An 18,903-nucleotide genomic window follows, 5' to 3' on the forward strand; every position below is an offset into this window, starting at 1 on the left:
GTGTGTGGAATGGCTGACAAAGTGGAGTGTGTGAGGGTTAACAGAGGTTTGTGTTTGGTGGATGGATCTTTCAGGTGGGCAGGCAGCTACAGCCCCTCCAGCCCCTTGCAGCAGGGAGCAACAAACAATCCCATCTGGACCACAGAAACCCAGTCCTGTGATACAGGCTGCCATGGTGTTGTTTCTATTCTTTCTCTCTCTTTTCTCTTTTTAGAATTTCAACTCATGCATTCATTTTCACCCACTTAAGTTAGGGTGATCAAATCAAATGTTATTTGTGACATGCGCCGAATACAACAGGTGTAGACCTTACCATGAAATGCTTACTTACAAGCCCCTAACCAACAATGCAGTTCAAGAAATAGAGTTAAGAAAAACAAATGTATTTAGTAAATATTATCAATCAAAAAGTAACACAATAAATGTACATAAAAATTAGGCTATATACAGGGGGTACCGGTACTGAGTCAATGTTGGGGGATACAGGTTAGTCAAGGTAATTTGTAAAGTAACTATGTGTCACGTTCTGACCATAGTTCTGTTAGTTTATTCTTTGTTTTAGTATGGTCAGGGCGTGAGTTGGGGTGGGCAGTCTATGTTTGTTTTTCTATGTTGGTTTTTGTGTTCGGCCTAGTATGGTTCTCAATCAGAGGCAGGTGTCGTTAGTTGTCTCTGATTGAGAATCATACTTAGGTAGCCTGGGTTTCACTTTTGGTTTGTGGGTGTTTGTTTCCGTGTGAGTGTTTGGGCCACACGGTACTGTTTCGGTTTTCATTTTATTCACATCGTTTATTGTTTTGTATTTCAGTGTTCAGTTCGTTTCAATTAAATATCATCATGAACACTTACCACTTTGGTCCGATCCTTCTTCCACCGACGACAACCCTTACACTATGCATAGATAATAAACAGTGAATAGCAGCAGTGTAAAAACAAAGGGGGAGTGTCAATGTAAATAATCAGGGTGGCCATTTGATTAGTTATTCAGCAGTCTTATGGCTTGGGGATAGAAGCTGTTAAGGAGCCTTTTGCTCCTAGACTTGGCGCTCCAGTACCACTTGCCTTGCGGTAGCAGAGGGAACAGTCTTTGACTTGGGTGACTGTAGTCTTTGACCATTTTTTGGGCCTTCCTCTGACAACGCCTAGTATATACAAACACCTTAGCCAAATACATTTAAACTCAGTTTTTCACAATTCCTGACATTTAATCCATTTAAAAAATCCCTGTTTTAGGTCAGTTAGGATCACCACTTTATTTTAACAATGTGAAATGTCAGAATAATAGTAGAGAGAATTATTTATTTAAACTTTTATTTCTTTCATCACTTTCCCAGTGGGTCAGAAGTTTACATACACACAATTAGTATTTGGTAACATTGCCTTTACGTTGTTTAACTTGGGTCAAACGTTTTGGGTAGCCTTCCACAAGCTTCCCACAATAAGTTGGGTGAATTTTGGCCCATTCTTTCTGACAGAGCTGGTGTAACGTAGTCAGGTTTGTAGGTCTCCTTTGCTCGCACATGCTTTTTCAGTTCTGCCCACAAATTTTCTACAGGATTGAGCTCAAGTCTTTGTGATGGCCACTCCAATACCTTGACTTTGTTGTCCTTAAGCCATTTTGCCACAACTTGGAAGTATGCTTGGGGTCACTGTCCATTTGGAAGGCCCATTTGCGACCAAGCTTTAACTTCCTGACTGATGTCTTGAGATGTCAATATATCCACATCATTTATCTCCTCATGATGCCATCTATGATGCTGCCACCCCTGTGATTCACGGTTGGGATGGTGTTCTTTGGCTTGCAAGCCTCCCCCTTTTTCCTCCAAACAAAACAATGGTCATTATGGCCAAACAGTTCTATTGTTGTTTCATCAGACCAGAGGACATTTCTCCAAAAGGTATGATCTTTGTCCCCATGTGCAGTTGCAAACCGTAGATGGCTTTTTTATGGCTGTTTTGGAGCAGTGGCTTCTTCCTTGCTGGGCGGCCTTTAAGATTGTCGATATAGGACTCATTTTACTGTGGATATAGATACTTTTGTACCTGTTTCCTCCAGCTTCTTCACAAGGTCCTTTGCTGTTGTTCTGGGATTGATTTGCACTTTTCGCACCAAAGTACGCGTCTCCTTCCTGAGCGGCATGACGACTGCGTGGTCCCATGGTGTTTATACTTGCATACTATTGTTTGTGCAGACGGACGTGGTTCCTTCAGGCATTTGGAAATTGCTCTCAAGAATGAACCATATTTTTAGTTTGCAATTGTTTTTCTGAGGTCTTCGCTGATTTCTTAATTTTGGGAAAAATTACTTGTGTCATGCACAAAGTAATGTCCTAACCGACTTGCCAAAACTATAGTTTGTTATTAACAAGACATTTGTGGAGTGGTTGAAAAACACATTTTAATTACTCCAACCTAAGTGTATGTAAATTTCAGTCTAAAACTGTAGGCCCTGGATTTCAGGAAGCTCGGCCCCAGTATTGCACTGGGCCTTACACACTACCCTCTGTAGTGACTTACAGTCAGATGCCGAGCAGTTGCCATACCAGGCGGTGATGCAACCGGTCAGGATGCTATCGATGGTGCAGCTGTATACCTTTTTGAGGATCTGGGTACCCATGCCAAATCTTTTCAGTCTCCTGAGGGGGAAAGGGAGTTGTCGTGCCCTCTTCACAGCTGTTTTGGTGTGTTTGGACCATGATAGTCTGTTGGTGATGTGGACACCAAGGAACATGAAACTCTCGACCCGCTCCACTTCAGTCCCGTCGATGTTAATGGGGGCCTGTTCAGCCCTCCTTTTCTAGGAAGGCTAGAAGATGTTTATAGTCCCAACTGCTTTTAATGAAGCATAGCAAAACAATTCCCTTAGATTGGGTTTAGCCAATAACGTTGTGCTTGGCAAGGGCCAGGTGTGGTATTCTTAATGTAACTTTAAGTTACATAAGTTATTGCTCACATCCAGATAGATTGCAAATAACTTTAGGCCTGTAAAGCCATTTGTGGTATAATCCCATTCTTGTCACTGTAACATGTGAAGTCCTTTGTTGGAGTTTTTTTCAAATCAGACCATCAAATCAATATTTTAATTTCCAGTCGACTGTTTATCTGCTTGCCAGTTCTGCATGCCTATATCTAGTCTATTCACCTGTGGTTCACTACCACCCTCTTCTGGTGATTTATTGTAAACTCATCGCATGCCTCCTATAATCTTTGCCCAGGGTTGTGAAATCCTGGGATATCTCCAAATGGGAAGTGTACCATGGGACTTTTTGTGGGGATTTTTTGCACACTGACTTACTCTTTTGTTCTCTTTGTCATCAAATAAGACTTACTCTTCCATACAAATAACAGGATTGACTTAGGTTTTGAACTTCAATTAAGTAGTGCTAGGTTCTGAACAGAGTAAAAACTCAAACAAACAACTAGGAAAAGCTCAAACCAAGTTTATTCACCCACTGGGTCATACAGCTGCAAAGACAACATACAAGTCACACAAGCACATCTTTATACCTTCCAACTAGGCAGAGTCATCTCCTTGCATGTCTAAGATAGGAAAGTAGTGTCTGTTGTTAGGCAGAAACATAGTAGATTCCTCTTACTGGTATTGTTATGGCCCTGCCTAAGTCTAGGACCCTCATGGGCTTGGAAATATGTGTGGGTGAGATAGGACTGTGTTCAGATGGCCTTCATGGTGGGCCTCTGTGGCCCCCCTCCCAGCAGTGTCTTTTGTCTTCAACTGTTGACCTTATCTCGAGTTGAGTCCCACATCCCTCGTGGTCCTGGTTCCGCAGCAACTGGTCTGCCTTATCAGGTACTAAAACTAGACTACTGTTGCCCTTTGCCTCCCTCGTTAGAAACATTCATATTCAACGATAACATATTTGAACAGAATATCAACTTTCTGCACTTCCCATTTTCCCTCTCGGTAACTTTCCATATCACTCAGTAACTTTCCACACACAGAGTTCCTCTGTACCCTTCATCGACCCTAACACATTCCTTATACATGTAAAGTAATCAATAAGTTCTGGTATGTTTCTGGTATGGTAACATGAATAAGTATATTTCAAGCTAGAATCCAACAGTAGCCTAACATTGTTCTTGTAGCCTACTTTGTAACATTGCTCAAATTATCCATCCAAAAAACATTATTTTAACAAAACTATCAATTTCAAATGATTTCTCATGTGCACCTGAACCCCCCATCTAAAAATAAAAATAAATGACCTGTCCACTTATTAAGCTCGTTGTTCATATTTTGTCCCTTTTCCATCCTTAGTTGTTCACTCAGACTCTGATTTAATGTCCATTTCCTCCTTTGTGTCACTCTGAAGCTGTGTGCTGGACCCTAGTTCTGTTCCTGGCTCAAAAAGGTTAAGGTTCGCCCTAATAGCCACCAATTTCTCCACTCTGTTGTTTGTTAAACTGTTGCCCACCTTTGTTTTGGTTTTCCCAAAGAATGCTCTGAGGCGCAAAGAAGCTGCTGATGTTGGTGGGATCTGAAGGATCACAGAGGCGATGGGTGACAGGGCCTCAGATGCACAGAGACCCTTCCACCAGGTGTAGGGAGAAATGTGCTGGCATGATTGCCATATCCCATCCCCATTCCAAAGGCCTTGCTTGGTAGAAAACTTTGCCAGACTTGCCAGAACTTTGCCCTCATCAAGATTGAGGTGGTGTGAGAGGGTAGAAATCACATAGTATGCGCTGTTGATCTGTTCTCCAGAAAGTATTTGTTTCCCAATATGCTTTGGATCCAGCATGTATGCTGCTGCGTGAATTGGCTTGATACAAAACTCTCCACACAGCTCCAGAAATCGAACAACTGCCGTCTCCTCTGTGTTGAGTAGCAAGGCTGAAGGTAGGGCTGTGCTGATTTTGTCTTTTAAATCAGCAAAAAGCCTGAGAACATCTGACAAGACAGCATCCTCTCCTTCAATCTGATCAATGGCAAATGCGATCGGTGAGAGTAGCGTAAGATTGCGAACCACTCTCTCCCAAAACACATCATCAAGCAGTATTTTCCTGATGGAGATTTCAATTTCCACAGACTGTGATCTTGCCATTTCTTGCAGAGACTCCTTGTCTTTCAGAAGGCTGCTGTACATGGTGACAACCCCAGCCCATCTAATGTTGCAGGTCAGTTTTAGTGTGGTGTTATTTTTCTTTGTATTTTTATTGCTGTAGGTTGCTGACACTTCCTCTTTGCTCCTGACATCCTGTACAACCTGCTTGGCTGTCTTGTATAGTGTTTCCATTGTTTGCAAACTCATGATGTCCTTGATGAGTAGGTTAAGCCCATGAACCATGCACCCAATAGGTGTAATGTGAGGGTAGGCCTCCTCCACTTGTGCCCAGGCAGCCTTCATGTTTGCAGCACTATCAGTAACAACAGCAAACACCTTCTGTGGTCCAACGTCATTGATTACAGCCTTCAGCTCATCAGCAATGTGCGTGCTCGTGTGTGTGTTGTCCTTTTTGTCGGTCGTCTTGAAAACCAATGGTAGAGGAGTAGAGACAATGTAGTTTATGATGCCATCACCTTGTACATTTGACCACCCTTCGGAGACAACAGCAACACTGTCTGCCTTCTCTATTGTTTCCTTCACCTTTCCTTGCACTCTGTTGAACTCAGCTTCCAGTAAATTAGTAGACAGAGCATCTCTGTTTGGAGGAGAGTATCCAGGGCAAATAACATTGAAACATCTCTTCCAGTACACATTCTCACTGAGCATGAGGGGTGAGCCGGTGGCATATACAGCTCGAGCCAGGCACTCATCGGCATTCTTCTGGCTGTGGTCTTCCATTGTATGGCAGAACAATGGTTCTTGTGCGCTTTGATATAATGTTGCATTTTTGCATTTGGTTAAATGCACCTGCAACTTTGTGGCATTCTTTACATACTGCTTTGTACAGTAGTTGCACATGTACATAGTCTTCCCATCGTCATTAATGGCTGGGGTGAAATGCTTCCACACATCTGATACTAAACGTGGCATTCTTCCCCCTATAGAAATAAAGTGGGAATGTTTAAATTAGCCAACACATAACAGCATGAAACATGAAATGTTAAAGGCAGCCTACAGTATGCACTGGGAAATTAATAAAACAATAAGTTGGAAGTATGATTAGCCTATTGGGCTTGAAATGTTTTTATATACATGTGTTTTAGCTTGTGTGGAAATAGATAAGTGTGTAGTTATTTAAAGAACAAGATGATCAATCAAAACCATAACTTACCTTACTCACTAGGGAGGATATCGTTAACAATGGTATCCTGTCCTGATGTAGCAAATATAATATATGTATTGCTGAAGTATAAAGAATGGCTCCTTTCAAAAAGAGTACCGTGTTTCTCCACATTAAAAATACAGAAGTGCTTCTAAAATTCCCAACATTACAAACAGTCCGTTGAAAATTTTCATGGAAAATTACCGGAAATGTACCTTTTTGACACCAGCTGCTATACAAGCTAGTAGATACAGCTATATAATGTTCGCTAAGCAACTTTATCCATGATAATATAATAATAACACGTCAACGAAAATACGTTTATCTACTGACCTATTTGTATTAATCCACAACTAGTGATAAATCAGAAAGGAATATGAAACGCGGAACTTTTTATTTTCGTTGCTGTAACCCGGAAGTACTTCTGTTACCCACATGGGTTTCCGTTTGCAGTTGTTTGAGGAACCATGAGAGTGCAGTGAACAAGCCATGCACTGAGCTTTTAAACAGCAAAACACCGGTAGGTTTCACCAAACAACCATTTGATTAAAAGGAATGCTGATAGCTGTTGCCAGATGTTTTGACTCGAGTAGCTTCGGCCAATTAGCTGGCTAGCCATAATAGCAGATATATCTGACATGTGCTTGCTGAGAAAATATTTCAGTCAAGCCTACAGCAACCCCGTGGTGATTTGTACTATTTGTGTACAATGGTGTTTCTATATATCTTCTCCAGGTACATTCCTGCTTCTTGTAGTCACTGGGAACATCAAAGTGCATTATTTATCCAGTGATTGGCAGCTTACAGTACCATGTCTTCACAAGACAGTATTGAGGGGCAGCAGTGCCCCCTGGCGGTGGGTGTGGAGACAAGCAGCCAGTCTGCCAGTGATGGGGAGTCAGACTGTGAGGTCATTACGGTCACCATTGGAGCAACAGTCCCCACAGGGTTTGAAAACACTGCTGCAGAGGAAGTCCAGGAGAAGATTGGGGCTGATGCAACAATAAGCAAGGACCGCGGTCGAATATACTTCCAAATAACCACAGATAAGCTCTCACAGGTAAGATGCCATTGGCTTTGCCGACAGGGTATGCCTGGTGTCAAAACAACAAAATCATTTCTGAAGATTATGATTAGTAAATACGTTTTAATGTCAACCCTGTTACGTGAACTTAACTCTCGTTTTACTATGGTGAAACTTCCTTCTTTTTTTTAAAGAAACATTTATTTATTTTATTTTACCTTTATTTAACCAGGTAGGCAAGTTGAGAACAAGTTCTCATTTACAATTGCGACCTGGCCAAGATAAAGCAAAGCAGTTCGACAGATACAACGACACAGAGTTACACATGGAGTAAAACAAACATACAGTCAATAATACAGTATAAACAAGTCTATATAACAATGTGAGCAAATGAGGTGAGAAGGGAGGTAAAGGCAAAAAAGGCCATGGTGGCAAAGTAAATACAATATCGCAAGTAAAACACTGGAATGGTAGTTTTGCAATGGACGAATGTGCAAAGTAGAAATAAAAATAATGGGGTGCAAAGGAGCAAAATAAATTAATTAAATACAGTTGGGAAAGAGGTAATTGTTTGGGCCAAATTATAGGTGGTCTATGTACAGGTGCAGTAATCTGTGAGCTGCTCTGACAGTTGGTGCTTAAAGCTAGTGAGGGAGATAAGTGTTTCCAGTTTCAGAGATTTTTGTAGTTCGTTCCAGTCATTGGCAGCAGAGAACTAGAAGGAGAGGCAGCCAAAGAAAGAATTGGTTTTGGGGGTGACTAGAGAGATATACCTGCTGGAGCGTGTGCTACAGGTGGGAGATGCTATGGTGAGCTGGTTCTGCTCTTTGGCCATTTTGTGGAGGAAAACTGAGTGGGTTGAGCATAACACGTCAACCCCGTTACCCATAGATAGATAGGCTAGAAATGTAAAAAAATATATATATAATATATATATATATATATATAAAAACCATGAAGCTTGCATTCAATTGCCCCTCCCTGTTGCACACAGCAAGCTTCAATTTCCCCTGTCACAAGGGGAGTTATGATAATTTCAATCCTGTTACATCAAATCTGTTACTTTAATTGGCACTAATTGTAAGTTTTCTTAATTTAACCTCTTGAGATGGGAAAACATGTTTTTTATCAAGTTGAACATGTGTACTTTATGACATAATGTTAAAATTAGGTGAAATAATTTGTTTTCTTTTACCAAATTACACTGCCCGAAAAGCACTCTATCGGTGGAACGACCCAACCTACATTTCCTATTACTGTAACTGCAGAATTAGTCAATATCCTTTCATCTTGATTTACGAGTATTGCAAAACCACCTTTTTTGGCTACTTTAATATGACTATTACAAGAGTGTTGTGAATATGATAAAATACAGATGCCATTTAAGCCTAGTTTAAATGCTTGATAAAAAGCCTATTATTCTTTGTGTGGGCATCAAATCAAACTTTGTTTTCCACATGCGCCAAATACAACAAGTGTATACTTTACCGTGAAATGCTTACTTACAAGCCCTTAACCAACAGTGCAGTTCAAGAAGAAAACATTTCCTGTAGGCCACGATCAGCTCCTTTGTCTTGCTCACATTGAGGGAGAGGTTGTTGTCCTGGCACCACACTGCCAGTTCTCTGACCTCCTCCATATAGGCCATCTTGTCGGTGATCAGGCCTACCACTGTTGTGTCGTCAGCAAACTTATTGATGGTGTTGGAGTCGTATTTGGCCACGCAGTCGTGGGTGAACAGGGAATGCAGGAGGGGACTAAGTACACACCCCTGAGGGGCCCCAGTGTTAAGGATCAGCATTGCAGACTCTTACCACCTGTTGCCTACTCTTACCACCTGGGGAGGCCCGTCAGGAAGTCCACGATCCAGTTGCAGAGGGAGGTGTTTAGTCCCAAAGTCCTTAGCTTAGTGATGAGCTTCGTGGGAACTATGGTGTTGAACGCTGAGCTGTAGTTGATGAACAGCAATCTCACATAGGTGTTCATTTTGTCCATGTGAGAAAGAGCGGTGTGGAGTGTGATTGAGATTGCGTCATCTGTGAATCTGTTGGGGCGGTATGCGAATTGGAGTGGGTCTAGGGTGTCCGGGAGGATGCTGTTGATGTGAGCCATGACCAGCCTTTCAAAGCACTTCATGGCTACCGACGTGAGTGCCACGGGGCAGTAATAATTTAGGCAGGTTACATTTGCTTCCTTGGGCACAGGGACTATGGTGGTCTGCTTGAAACATGTAGGTATTACAGACTCGGTCAGGGAGAGGTTGAAAATGTAATTAAAGACACTAGACAGTTGGTCCACACATGCTTTGAGTACACATCCTGGTAATCCGTCTGACTCAGTGGCTTTGGGAATGTTGCCCTATTTAAATGTTTTGTTCACATCGGCTACCGAGAGTATGCTTCAGTGTTGCTTGCCTCGAAGTGGGCATAAAAGGCATTTAGCTCATCTGGTAGTCTCGTGTCACTGAGCAGTTCGTGTCTGGGTCTCCCTTTGTAGTCTGTAATAGTTTTCAAGCCCTGCCACATCTGACGAGCGTCAGAGCCGGTGTAGTAGGATTCAATCTTAATCCTGTATTGTCGCTTTGCTTGCTTGATGGTTCGTCTGAGGGCATAGCAGGATTTCTTATAAGCATCTGGATTAGTCTCCCGCTCCTTGAAAGCGGCAGCTCTAGCCTTTAGCTCGATGCGGATGTTGCCTGTAATCCATGGTTTCTGGTTGGGATATGTACGTACAGTCACTGTGGGGATGACGTCATCGATGCACTTATTGATGAAGCCGATGACTGATGTGGTGTATTTAAAAAAATATGTATTATTTAACAAGGCCAGTCAGATAAGAACAAATTCTTATTTACAATGACGGCCTAGGAACAGTGGGTTAACTGCCTTGTTCAGGGGCAGAACAACATATTATTATTCCACGATGCCATTGGATGAATCCCGGAACATATTCCAGTCTGTGCTAGCTAAACAGTCCTGTAGTGTAGCATCAGCGTCATCTGACCACTTCCGTATTGAGTGAGTCACTGGTACTTCCTGCTTAAGTTTTTGCTTGTAAGCAGGAATCAGGAGGATAGAATTGTGGTCAGATTTTTAAAAATACAATGCATCAAACTTTTGATTAATTTTGTACACATTCATAATGGTTTGTTCACCTGGCTGTTACAGTACCATTGAGTAAATTCAAAATATAACCTAGCTTTTTTACCTGTGCCTCCTCTTTCTAGGTCCATAATCTGAGGTCTGTGGACAACCTGTTTGTTGTGGTTGAAGAGTATGACAACTATCAGTTTAAAGACTCAAAGGTATGTCTCTTTTCATTACAGCACAGCCAACCTGAATTCATACAGCCCCTACACATTCACTTCAATTATAACATTCATGTTGGTAATAAAAGAGAAGTCCCCTACACTTTATACCATGCTTTTTCCCTGTTAGGGTATTTGATAGAAACACTGCCAATTCTGTCCAACAGGAGGAGACATTGGAGGACTTGCAGAAGCTGGCCTCCAAGCTGCCATGGACCAACGCACTAAAGGTCTGGAAACTGAACACCTCTCTGAAGAAGAAGAGGGGACCCCATAGACGGCCCCAAGGTCCTAAGGGGAAGGGACGGAGAGGCCGAAATTTCAGAGATAGAGGCAAAGCCAACAAAGACGTTGTGGAGATGGACACCATGGAGACGGTCACCGCAGAGATAGAGAAGCTGCAGGTGGAGCCTCAGGCACCTACTACAGGCCAAGGGGGCGGGTCACCTGACCTGGAGAACAGCCCCCTGGGTGATCAACAGGAGGTGGAGGGACAGGAGCCCGGACCAAAGGCCCTGAAGTTTCGTGTGACGTGCAGCCGAGCAGGAGACAAGCACAGCTTTTCCTCCAACGAGGCCGCCAGGGACTTTGGTGGTGCCGTGCAAGACTTCTTCCAGTGGAAAGCAGACATGACCAAGTTTGATATTGAGGTAAAAATAACATAACATTGCATCCTGTTCCAACGGGACTGGCACCCACTGAATTCCTCTGCCCTGGCCAGGCTTGTCAAGATAAGCCTGCGAGAGACAACTTAATTGATTACATTACAACAAAAAAACAAACTGGTTAGGAATAACAGTTCTGAGAGTAAATATTTGACCTTAAAATAAATAGGTGGGGTCACATAATGTGAAATGAAAGTGTGTTTTCATTATGATTTCACTGTGTGTTTGTGTGTGTGTTGGCAGGTCCTTCTGAACATACATAACGTTGAGGTGGTGATTGGCATTGCCCTGACAGAGGAGAGTCTCCACAGAAGAAACATCACCCACTTTGGACCCACCACGCTGCGCTCCACCCTGTGCTATGGCATGCTCAGGTCTCCTACTCTCCCTCCATTCACACTCAGTACAGTCAAGCTAAACGGAAAGCTCTCTGTACCTCATGCCTGCACTTTGATAATACATGGGTGAAATACGGATTGTGATAAAATAACCCCGTTCTGTGATTTCTTGACGCAACCTATTTTGATATACACAACACATACAGCAATTCTAGTGCTTCATTAAAGTATGTTGCCTCTAATTGATTCAAATTTGTGAAAATCAAATGACAACTGTGATACTTCTCTTTCATTGGACAGACTCTCTAAGCCTCAGGCATCTGATGTTATACTTGATCCCATGTGTGGAACTGGAGCAATACCTTTAGAGGTAAGAAGGAGAATCACAATACACTGTTAATAAAAAGAGAAAATATGACTACGGTAACTGACTTTGCCTTCCATGAAGTAGTAATCAGATAGTATAGCCTACTGAGTAATTGATTGTCCTGATCAGGGAGCCATTGAATGGCAGCAGGCATTCTACCTGGCCGGAGACAACAATGACATGGCAGTGAGCCGCACAGTCAACAACATCTGTCACATCCAGAAGAAGAGACTAGACAAGAGCAGGTGAGACACAACAAATCAAACCATACACAAGTTACTTTATGTGAATTAGTCACCCCTCAAAGTCAGACTTTGAAGAAGAAATGCAAGACAAAGTGATGAGACCCATTTGATCGTTAGTTGTGTTAACTCCATTTACTCACCAACCCTGCAGTACGCCAGGGTTGCCCATAGACACAGTGCAGTGGGACCTGTGCCATCTACCCATGAGAACCAACTCAGTGGACATCATCATCACTGACATGCCCTTTGGGAAGAGGTATGAACCACAGAACTATTTCAATTAGGACCTACACTCAACATTGACTAAACCTCCTAGATATTGCTCATTTCTGCATGGAATGTATTGGTATTGTTTCCGTGGCTGAGGTGTACATTGTGTGGTTTTGTTATAGAATGGGCTCCAGGAAGAAGAATTGGGACCTGTACCCACCCTGTCTGAGAGAGATGGCCCGGGTGTCCAGACCAGGCTCAGGGAAGGCCGTCATCCTGACCCAGGATAAGAAATGCTTTCAAAAGGTAATCAAATCAAATCAAATTTTATTTGTCACATACACATGGTTAGCAGATGTTAATGCGAGTGTAGCGAAATGCTTGTGCTTCTAGTTCCGACAATGCAGTAATAACGAACAAGTAATCTAACTAACAATTCCAAAAAACTACTGTCTTATACACAGTGTAAGGGGATAAAGAATATGTACATAAGGATATATGAATGAGTGATGGTACAGAGCAGCATAGGCAAGATACAGTAGATGATATCGAGTACAGTATATACATATGAGATGAGTATGTAAACCAAGTGGCATAGTTAAAGTGGCTAGTGATACATGTATTACATAAGGATGCAGTCGATGATATAGAGTACAGTATATACGTATGCATATGAGATGAATAATGTAGGGTAAGTAACATTATATAAGGTAGCATTGTTTAAAGTGGCTAGTGATATATTTACATCATTTCCCATCAATTCCCATTATTAAGTGGCTGGAGTTGAATCAGTGTCATTGACAGTGTGTTGGCAGCAGCCACTCAATGTTAGTGGTGGCTGTTTAACAGTCTGATGGCCTTGAGATAGAAGCTGTTTTTCAGTCTCTCGGTCCCAGCTTTGATGCACCTGTACTGACCTCGCCTTCTGGATGACAGCGGGGTGAACAGGCAGTGGCTCGGGTGGTTGATGTCCTTGATGATCTTTATGGCCTTCCTGTAGCATCGGGTGGTGTAGGTGTCCTGGAGGGCAGGTAGTTTGCCCCCGGTGATGCGTTGTGCAGACCTCACTACCCTCTGGAGAGCCTTACGGTTGAGGGCGGTGCAGTTGCCATACCAGGCGGTGATACAGCCCGCCAGGATGCTCTCGATTGTGCATCTGTAGAAGTTTGGGAGTGCTTTTGGTGACAAGCCGAATTTCTTCAGCCTCCTGAGGTTGAAGAGGCGCTGCTGCGCCTTCTTCACGATGCTGTCTGTGTGAGTGGACCAGTTCAGTTTGTCTGTGATGTGTATGCCGAGGAACTTAAAACTTGCTACCCTCTCCACTACTGTTCCATCGATGTGGATGGGGGTGTTCCCTCTGCTGTTTCCTGAAGTCCACAATCATCTCCTTAGTTTTGTTGACGTTGAGTGTGAGGTTATTTTCCTGACACCACACTCCGAGGGCCCTCACCTCCTCCCTGTAGGCCGTCTCGTCGTTGTTGGTAATCAAGCCTACCACTGTTGTGTCGTCCGCAAACTTGATGATTGAGTTGGAGGCGTGCGTGGCCACGCAGTCGTGGGTGAACAGGGAGTACAGGAGAGGGCTCAGAACGCACCCTTGTGGGGCCCCAGTGTTGAGGATCAGCGGGGAGGAGATGTTGTTGCCTACCCTCACAACCTGGGGGCGGCCCGTCAGGAAGTCCAGTACCCAGTTGCACAGGGCGGGGTCGAGACCCAGGGTCTCGAGCTTGATGACGAGCTTGGAGGGTACTATGGTGTTGAATGCCGAGCTGTAGGCGATGAACAGCATTCTCACATAGGTATTCCTCTTGTCCAGATGGGTTAGGGCAGTGTGCAGTGTGGTTGAGATTGCATCGTCTGTGGACCTATTTGGGCGGTAAGCAAATTGGAGTGGGTCTAGGGTGTCAGGTAGGGTGGAGGTGATATGGTCCTTGACTAGTCTCTCAAAGCACTTCATGATGACGGATGTGAGTGCTACGGGGCGGTAGTCGTTTAGCTCAGTTACCTTAGCTTTCTTGGGAACAGGAACAATGGTGGCCCTCTTGAAGCATGTGGGAACAGCAGACTGGTATAGGGATTGATTGAATATGTCCGTAAACACACCGGCCAGCTGGTCTGCGCATGCTCTGAGGGCGCGGCTGGGGATGCCGTCTGGGCCTGCAGCCTTGCGAGGGTTAACACGTTTAAATGTCTTACTCACCTCGGCTGCAGTGAAGGAGAGACCGCATGTTTTCGTTGCAGGCCGTGTCAGTGGCACTGTATTGTCCTCAAAGCGGGCAAAAAGTTATTTAGTCTGCCTGGGAGCAAGACATCCTGGTCCGTGACTGGGCTGGATTTCTTCCTGTAGTCCGTGATTGACTGTAGACCCTGCCACATGCCTCTTATGTCTGAGCCGTTGAATTGAGATTCTACTTTGTCTCTGTACTGGCGCTTAGCTTGTTTGATAGCCTTGCGGAGGGAATAGCTGCACTGTTTGTATTCAGTCATGTTACCAGACACCTTGCCCTGATTAAAAGCAGTGGTTCGCGCTTTCAGTTTCACACGAATGCTGCCATCAATGCACGGTTTCTGGTTAGGGAATGTTTTAATCGTTGCTATGGGAACGACATCTTCAACGCACGTTCTAATGAACTCGCACACCGAATCAGCGTATTCGTCAATGTTGTTGTCTGACGCAATACGAAACATCTCCCAGTCCACGTGATGGAAGCAGTCTTGGAGTGTGGAGTCAGCTTGGTCCGACCAGCGTTGGACAGACCTCAGCGTGGGAGCCTCTTGTTTTAGTTTCTGTCTGTAGGCAGGGATCAACAAAATGGAGTCGTGGTCAGCTTTTCCGAAAGGGGGGCGGGGCAGGGCCTTATATGCGTCGCGGAAGTTAGAGTAACAATGATCCAGGGTCTTTCCACCCCTGGTTGCGCAATCGATATGCTGATAAAATTTAGGGAGTCTTGTTTTCAGATTAGCCTTGTTAAAATCCCCAGCTACAATGAATGCAGCCTCCGGATAAATCGTTTCCAGTTTGCAGAGAGTTAAATAAAGTTCGTTCAGAGCCATCGATGTGTCTGCTTGGGGTGGGATATATACGGCTGTGATTATAATCGAAGAGAATTCTCTTGGTAGATAATGCGGTCTACATTTGATTGTGAGGAATTCTAAATCAGGTGAACAGAAGGATTTGAGTTCCTGTATGTTTCTTTCATCACACCATGTCACGTTGGCCATAAGGCATACGCCCCCGTCCCTCTTCTTACCAGAAAGATGTTTGTTTCTGTCGGCGCGATGCGTGAAGAAACCCGCTGGCTGCACCGCTTCGGATAGCGTCTCTCCAGTGAGCCATGTTTCCGTGAAGCAGAGAACGTTACAGTCTCTGATGTCCCTCTGGAATGCTACCCTTGCTCGGATTTCATCAACCTTGTTGTCAAGAGACTGGACATTGGCAAGAAGAATGCTAGGGAGTGGTGCACGGTGTGCCCGTCTCCGGAGTCTGACCAGAAGACCGCTTCGTTTCCCTCTTTTTCTGAGTCGTTTTTTTGGGTCGCTGCATGTAATCCACTCCGTTGTCCTGGTTGTAAGGCAGAACACAGGATCCGCGTCGCGAAAAACATATTCTTGGTCGTACTGATGGTGAGTTGACGCTGATCTTATATTCAGTAGTTCTTCTCGACTGTATGTAATGAAACCTAAGATGACCTGGGGTACTAGTGTAAGAAATAACACGTAAAAAAACAAACTGCATAGTTTCCTAGGAACGCGAAGCGAGGCGGCCATCTCTGTCGGCGCCGGAAGTGTGTAATGTACCACACATACAGTAAGACTGTGTAATCTGTGGTAGATGGAGTGTCCTAACCTGTCTGTACCTGAAGGCTCGGTCATCAATAGGAAATTCCAGGATAACCAGAGAATGAGTAGTTGAGGAGGTTGTGGTGTCTTATTAAATTAAATTCGTCCACACCAATATCTGTGTGAACAAACAAACATCTGTTGTTAGTGTATGGTATGGACTGAGTCTACTGTTTCCATCGATAAAAGACAGTACTGTGCAGCCGTCTTCATCGACCTGGCCAAGGCTTTCGACTCTGTCAATCACGTATTCTTATCGGCAGACTCAGCAGCCTTGGTTTCTCTAATGACTGTCTCGCCTGGTTCACCAACTACTTCTCTGATAGAGTTCAGTGTGTCAAATCGGAGGGCCTGTTGTTCGGACCTCTGGCAGTCTCTATGGGTGTGTCGAAGGGTTAAATTCTCTGGCCGACTCTCTTCTCTATATATCAATGATGTTGCTCTTGCTGCTGGTGATTCTCTGATCCACCTCTACGCAAATGACACCATTCTGTATACATCTGGCCCTTCTTTGGACACGGTGTTAATAAACCTCCAAACGAGCTTCAATGCCCTACACCACTCCTTCTGTGGCCTCCAACTACTCTTAAATGCTAGTAAAACGAAATGCATGCTCTTCAACCGATCACTGCTCACACCTGCCCGCCCGACTAGCCTCACAACTATGGACGGTTCTGACTTACAATATGTTGACAACTATAAATAACTAGGTGACTGGCTAGACTGTAAACTCTCCTTCCAGACTCATATTAAGCATCTCCAATCCAAAATTAAATCTAGAATTGGCTTCCTATTTCACAACAAAGCCTCCTTCACTCATGCTGCCAAACACCCTCATAAAACTGACTATCCTGCCGATCCTCGACTTCGGCGATGTCATTTACAAATAGCCTCCAACACTCTACTCAATAAATTGGATGCAGTCTATCATGGTGCCATCTGTTTTATCACAAGTCCCATATACTACCCACCACTGCGACCTGTATGCTCCCATTGGCTGGTCCTTGCTACATATTCGTCGCCAAACCCACTGGCTCCAGGTCATCTATAAGTCTTTGCTAGGTAAAGCTCCGCTTTATCTCAGCTCACTGGTCATGAAAACAACACCCACCCGTAGCACGCGCTCCAGCAGGTATATTTCCCCTGGTCATCCCCAAAGCCAACATCTCCTTTGGCCGCCTTTCCTTCCAGTTTTCTGCTGCCAATGACTGGAATGCATTGAAAAAAATCACTGAAGTTGGAGACTTATATCTCCCTCACTAACTTTTTAAGCATCAGCTGTCAGAGCAGCTTACCGATCGCTGCAGCTGTACACAGCCCATCTGTAAATATCCCATCCAACTACCTACCTCATCCCAATATTTGTTTTTGTTTTTCTGCTCTTTGCACACCAGTATTTATGCTTGCACATCCTCATCTGCACATAATACTCCAGTGTCAATTGCTAAATTGTAATTACTTTTCCACTATGGCCTATTTATTGCCTTACCTCCTTACTTCATTTGCACACGCTGTATACAGATTGTTCTATTGTGTTATTGACTGTACGTTTGTTTATCCCATGTGTAACTGTTGTTGTTGTTTTTTGTCACACTGCTTTGCTTTATCTTGGCCAGGTCGCAGTTGTAAATAAGAACTTGTTCTCAACTGGCCTACCTGGTTAAATAAAGGTGAAATAAATCAAAAGAAATAGGTGGTCCCTTGGCCAGATGGTGTTTATTCAAGCAATACTGTGGTGTGTCAACTTTAATGACTTTGTGCCATGAGTGTCTTCTGACCGGGTGCATCTGTCTCCCTCAGGCCATATCGAGGATGGGAGGACTCTGGCGGAAGCACCACACTGTCTGGGTCAACGTAGGGGGCCTACACGCAGGGGTGTTCCTCCTCAAGCGCACAGCAGGGATCTTTGGCCAAACCCCAGAAGATGTCAGGGAACCCCTAGAAGAGCAACCAGGGAAGGAAAAAACAGCAGAGGAAAGGGAAAAGGAGGTTAAGTGACCGAGTTAAGCCCCACCTATACAGAATATACTTTAGAAATGGCATAGAAATGACCTTTTGCCATTATTTATTTGATTAATCTATTTTGATGTTTTATTTGTTGAAGGTCCAAAAGTGAGTGTCTCAAAGGGAAACCTTTCCTAAGTTTTACTGTGTTGTTATAGACAGACAAGGTTTTGGTGAAGTGAAAAAAAGTTGACTGCCTACTTACTACAACCAGTTTAATTTTCATGTTAAACCCAAGCTTTATAAAAAGTTGTCTTGCTACACCTGAGTGCCAGTTATATTGAATGTAAGTCATTAATCATCCGTTGTTCTTTTAGCTACTGTAGGTAAGCAAGACTATTGATTTATATGCCTATTGTGTTGTTGAGGGAATCAGTTCAAATGACCACACCTCTCCACTCCATTGATGACTTGTTGGCAGGTTCTGTAACATGAGACTTTATGGTAAATAAAACTTGTTTCCAAACATGTGTTAAAGGGTGACTGCACTTCCTAATTTGGCCTCGTTTTATTAAGAAATGTTAATTGCCATGACTGAAATCAAATGTCAGTTGTTTTCAGGTTGTGGTTTGCAAGTGGGAAGAGTTAGCCCAAAGAGATTCTTCAAGAATCAATGTGGATATTTATTTAATTCAGAAAGTCCTCTTTAAAATGGATGAAGCTACTGCAGATTGC

General features: G+C 43.7%; 2 protein-coding genes across 3 annotated transcripts; one reads left to right on the forward strand and one right to left on the reverse strand.

The window, feature by feature from the left end:
• Positions 1 to 3,424: 3,424 nt before the first annotated feature.
• On the reverse strand, positions 3,425 to 6,636 carry LOC112217022. 2 transcript variants are annotated; one of them, XM_024377248.2, is made up of 2 exons: positions 6,562 to 6,636; positions 3,425 to 6,004 (listed from the first exon to the last, which is right to left on the reverse strand). In XM_024377248.2, exon 2 carries the CDS (start codon positions 5,994 to 5,996, stop codon positions 4,281 to 4,283), a length of 1,716 nt encoding a protein of 571 aa, XP_024233016.1. In that variant the 5' UTR covers positions 5,997 to 6,004; positions 6,562 to 6,636; the 3' UTR covers positions 3,425 to 4,280. The 2 variants fall into 2 exon arrangements, with proteins under 2 accessions (XP_024233016.1, XP_024233013.1); XM_024377245.2 differs by lacking the exon at positions 6,562 to 6,636 and adding an exon at positions 6,238 to 6,465.
• Positions 6,618 to 18,698, forward strand: thumpd3 (THUMP domain containing 3). The gene is made up of 10 exons (XM_024377255.2): positions 6,618 to 6,748; positions 6,964 to 7,288; positions 10,479 to 10,556; positions 10,727 to 11,209; positions 11,468 to 11,598; positions 11,863 to 11,932; positions 12,059 to 12,174; positions 12,326 to 12,430; positions 12,567 to 12,690; positions 18,025 to 18,698. The coding sequence occupies exons 2-10, from the start codon at positions 7,040 to 7,042 to the stop codon at positions 18,220 to 18,222; spliced, it is 1,554 nt and encodes a 517-aa protein (XP_024233023.1). The 5' UTR covers positions 6,618 to 6,748; positions 6,964 to 7,039; the 3' UTR covers positions 18,223 to 18,698.
• Positions 18,699 to 18,903: the final 205 nt, after the last annotated feature.

This window comes from Oncorhynchus tshawytscha, linkage group LG02 (genome assembly GCF_018296145.1).
Source record: "Oncorhynchus tshawytscha isolate Ot180627B linkage group LG02, Otsh_v2.0, whole genome shotgun sequence".
Taxonomy (NCBI): domain Eukaryota; kingdom Metazoa; phylum Chordata; class Actinopteri; order Salmoniformes; family Salmonidae; genus Oncorhynchus; species Oncorhynchus tshawytscha.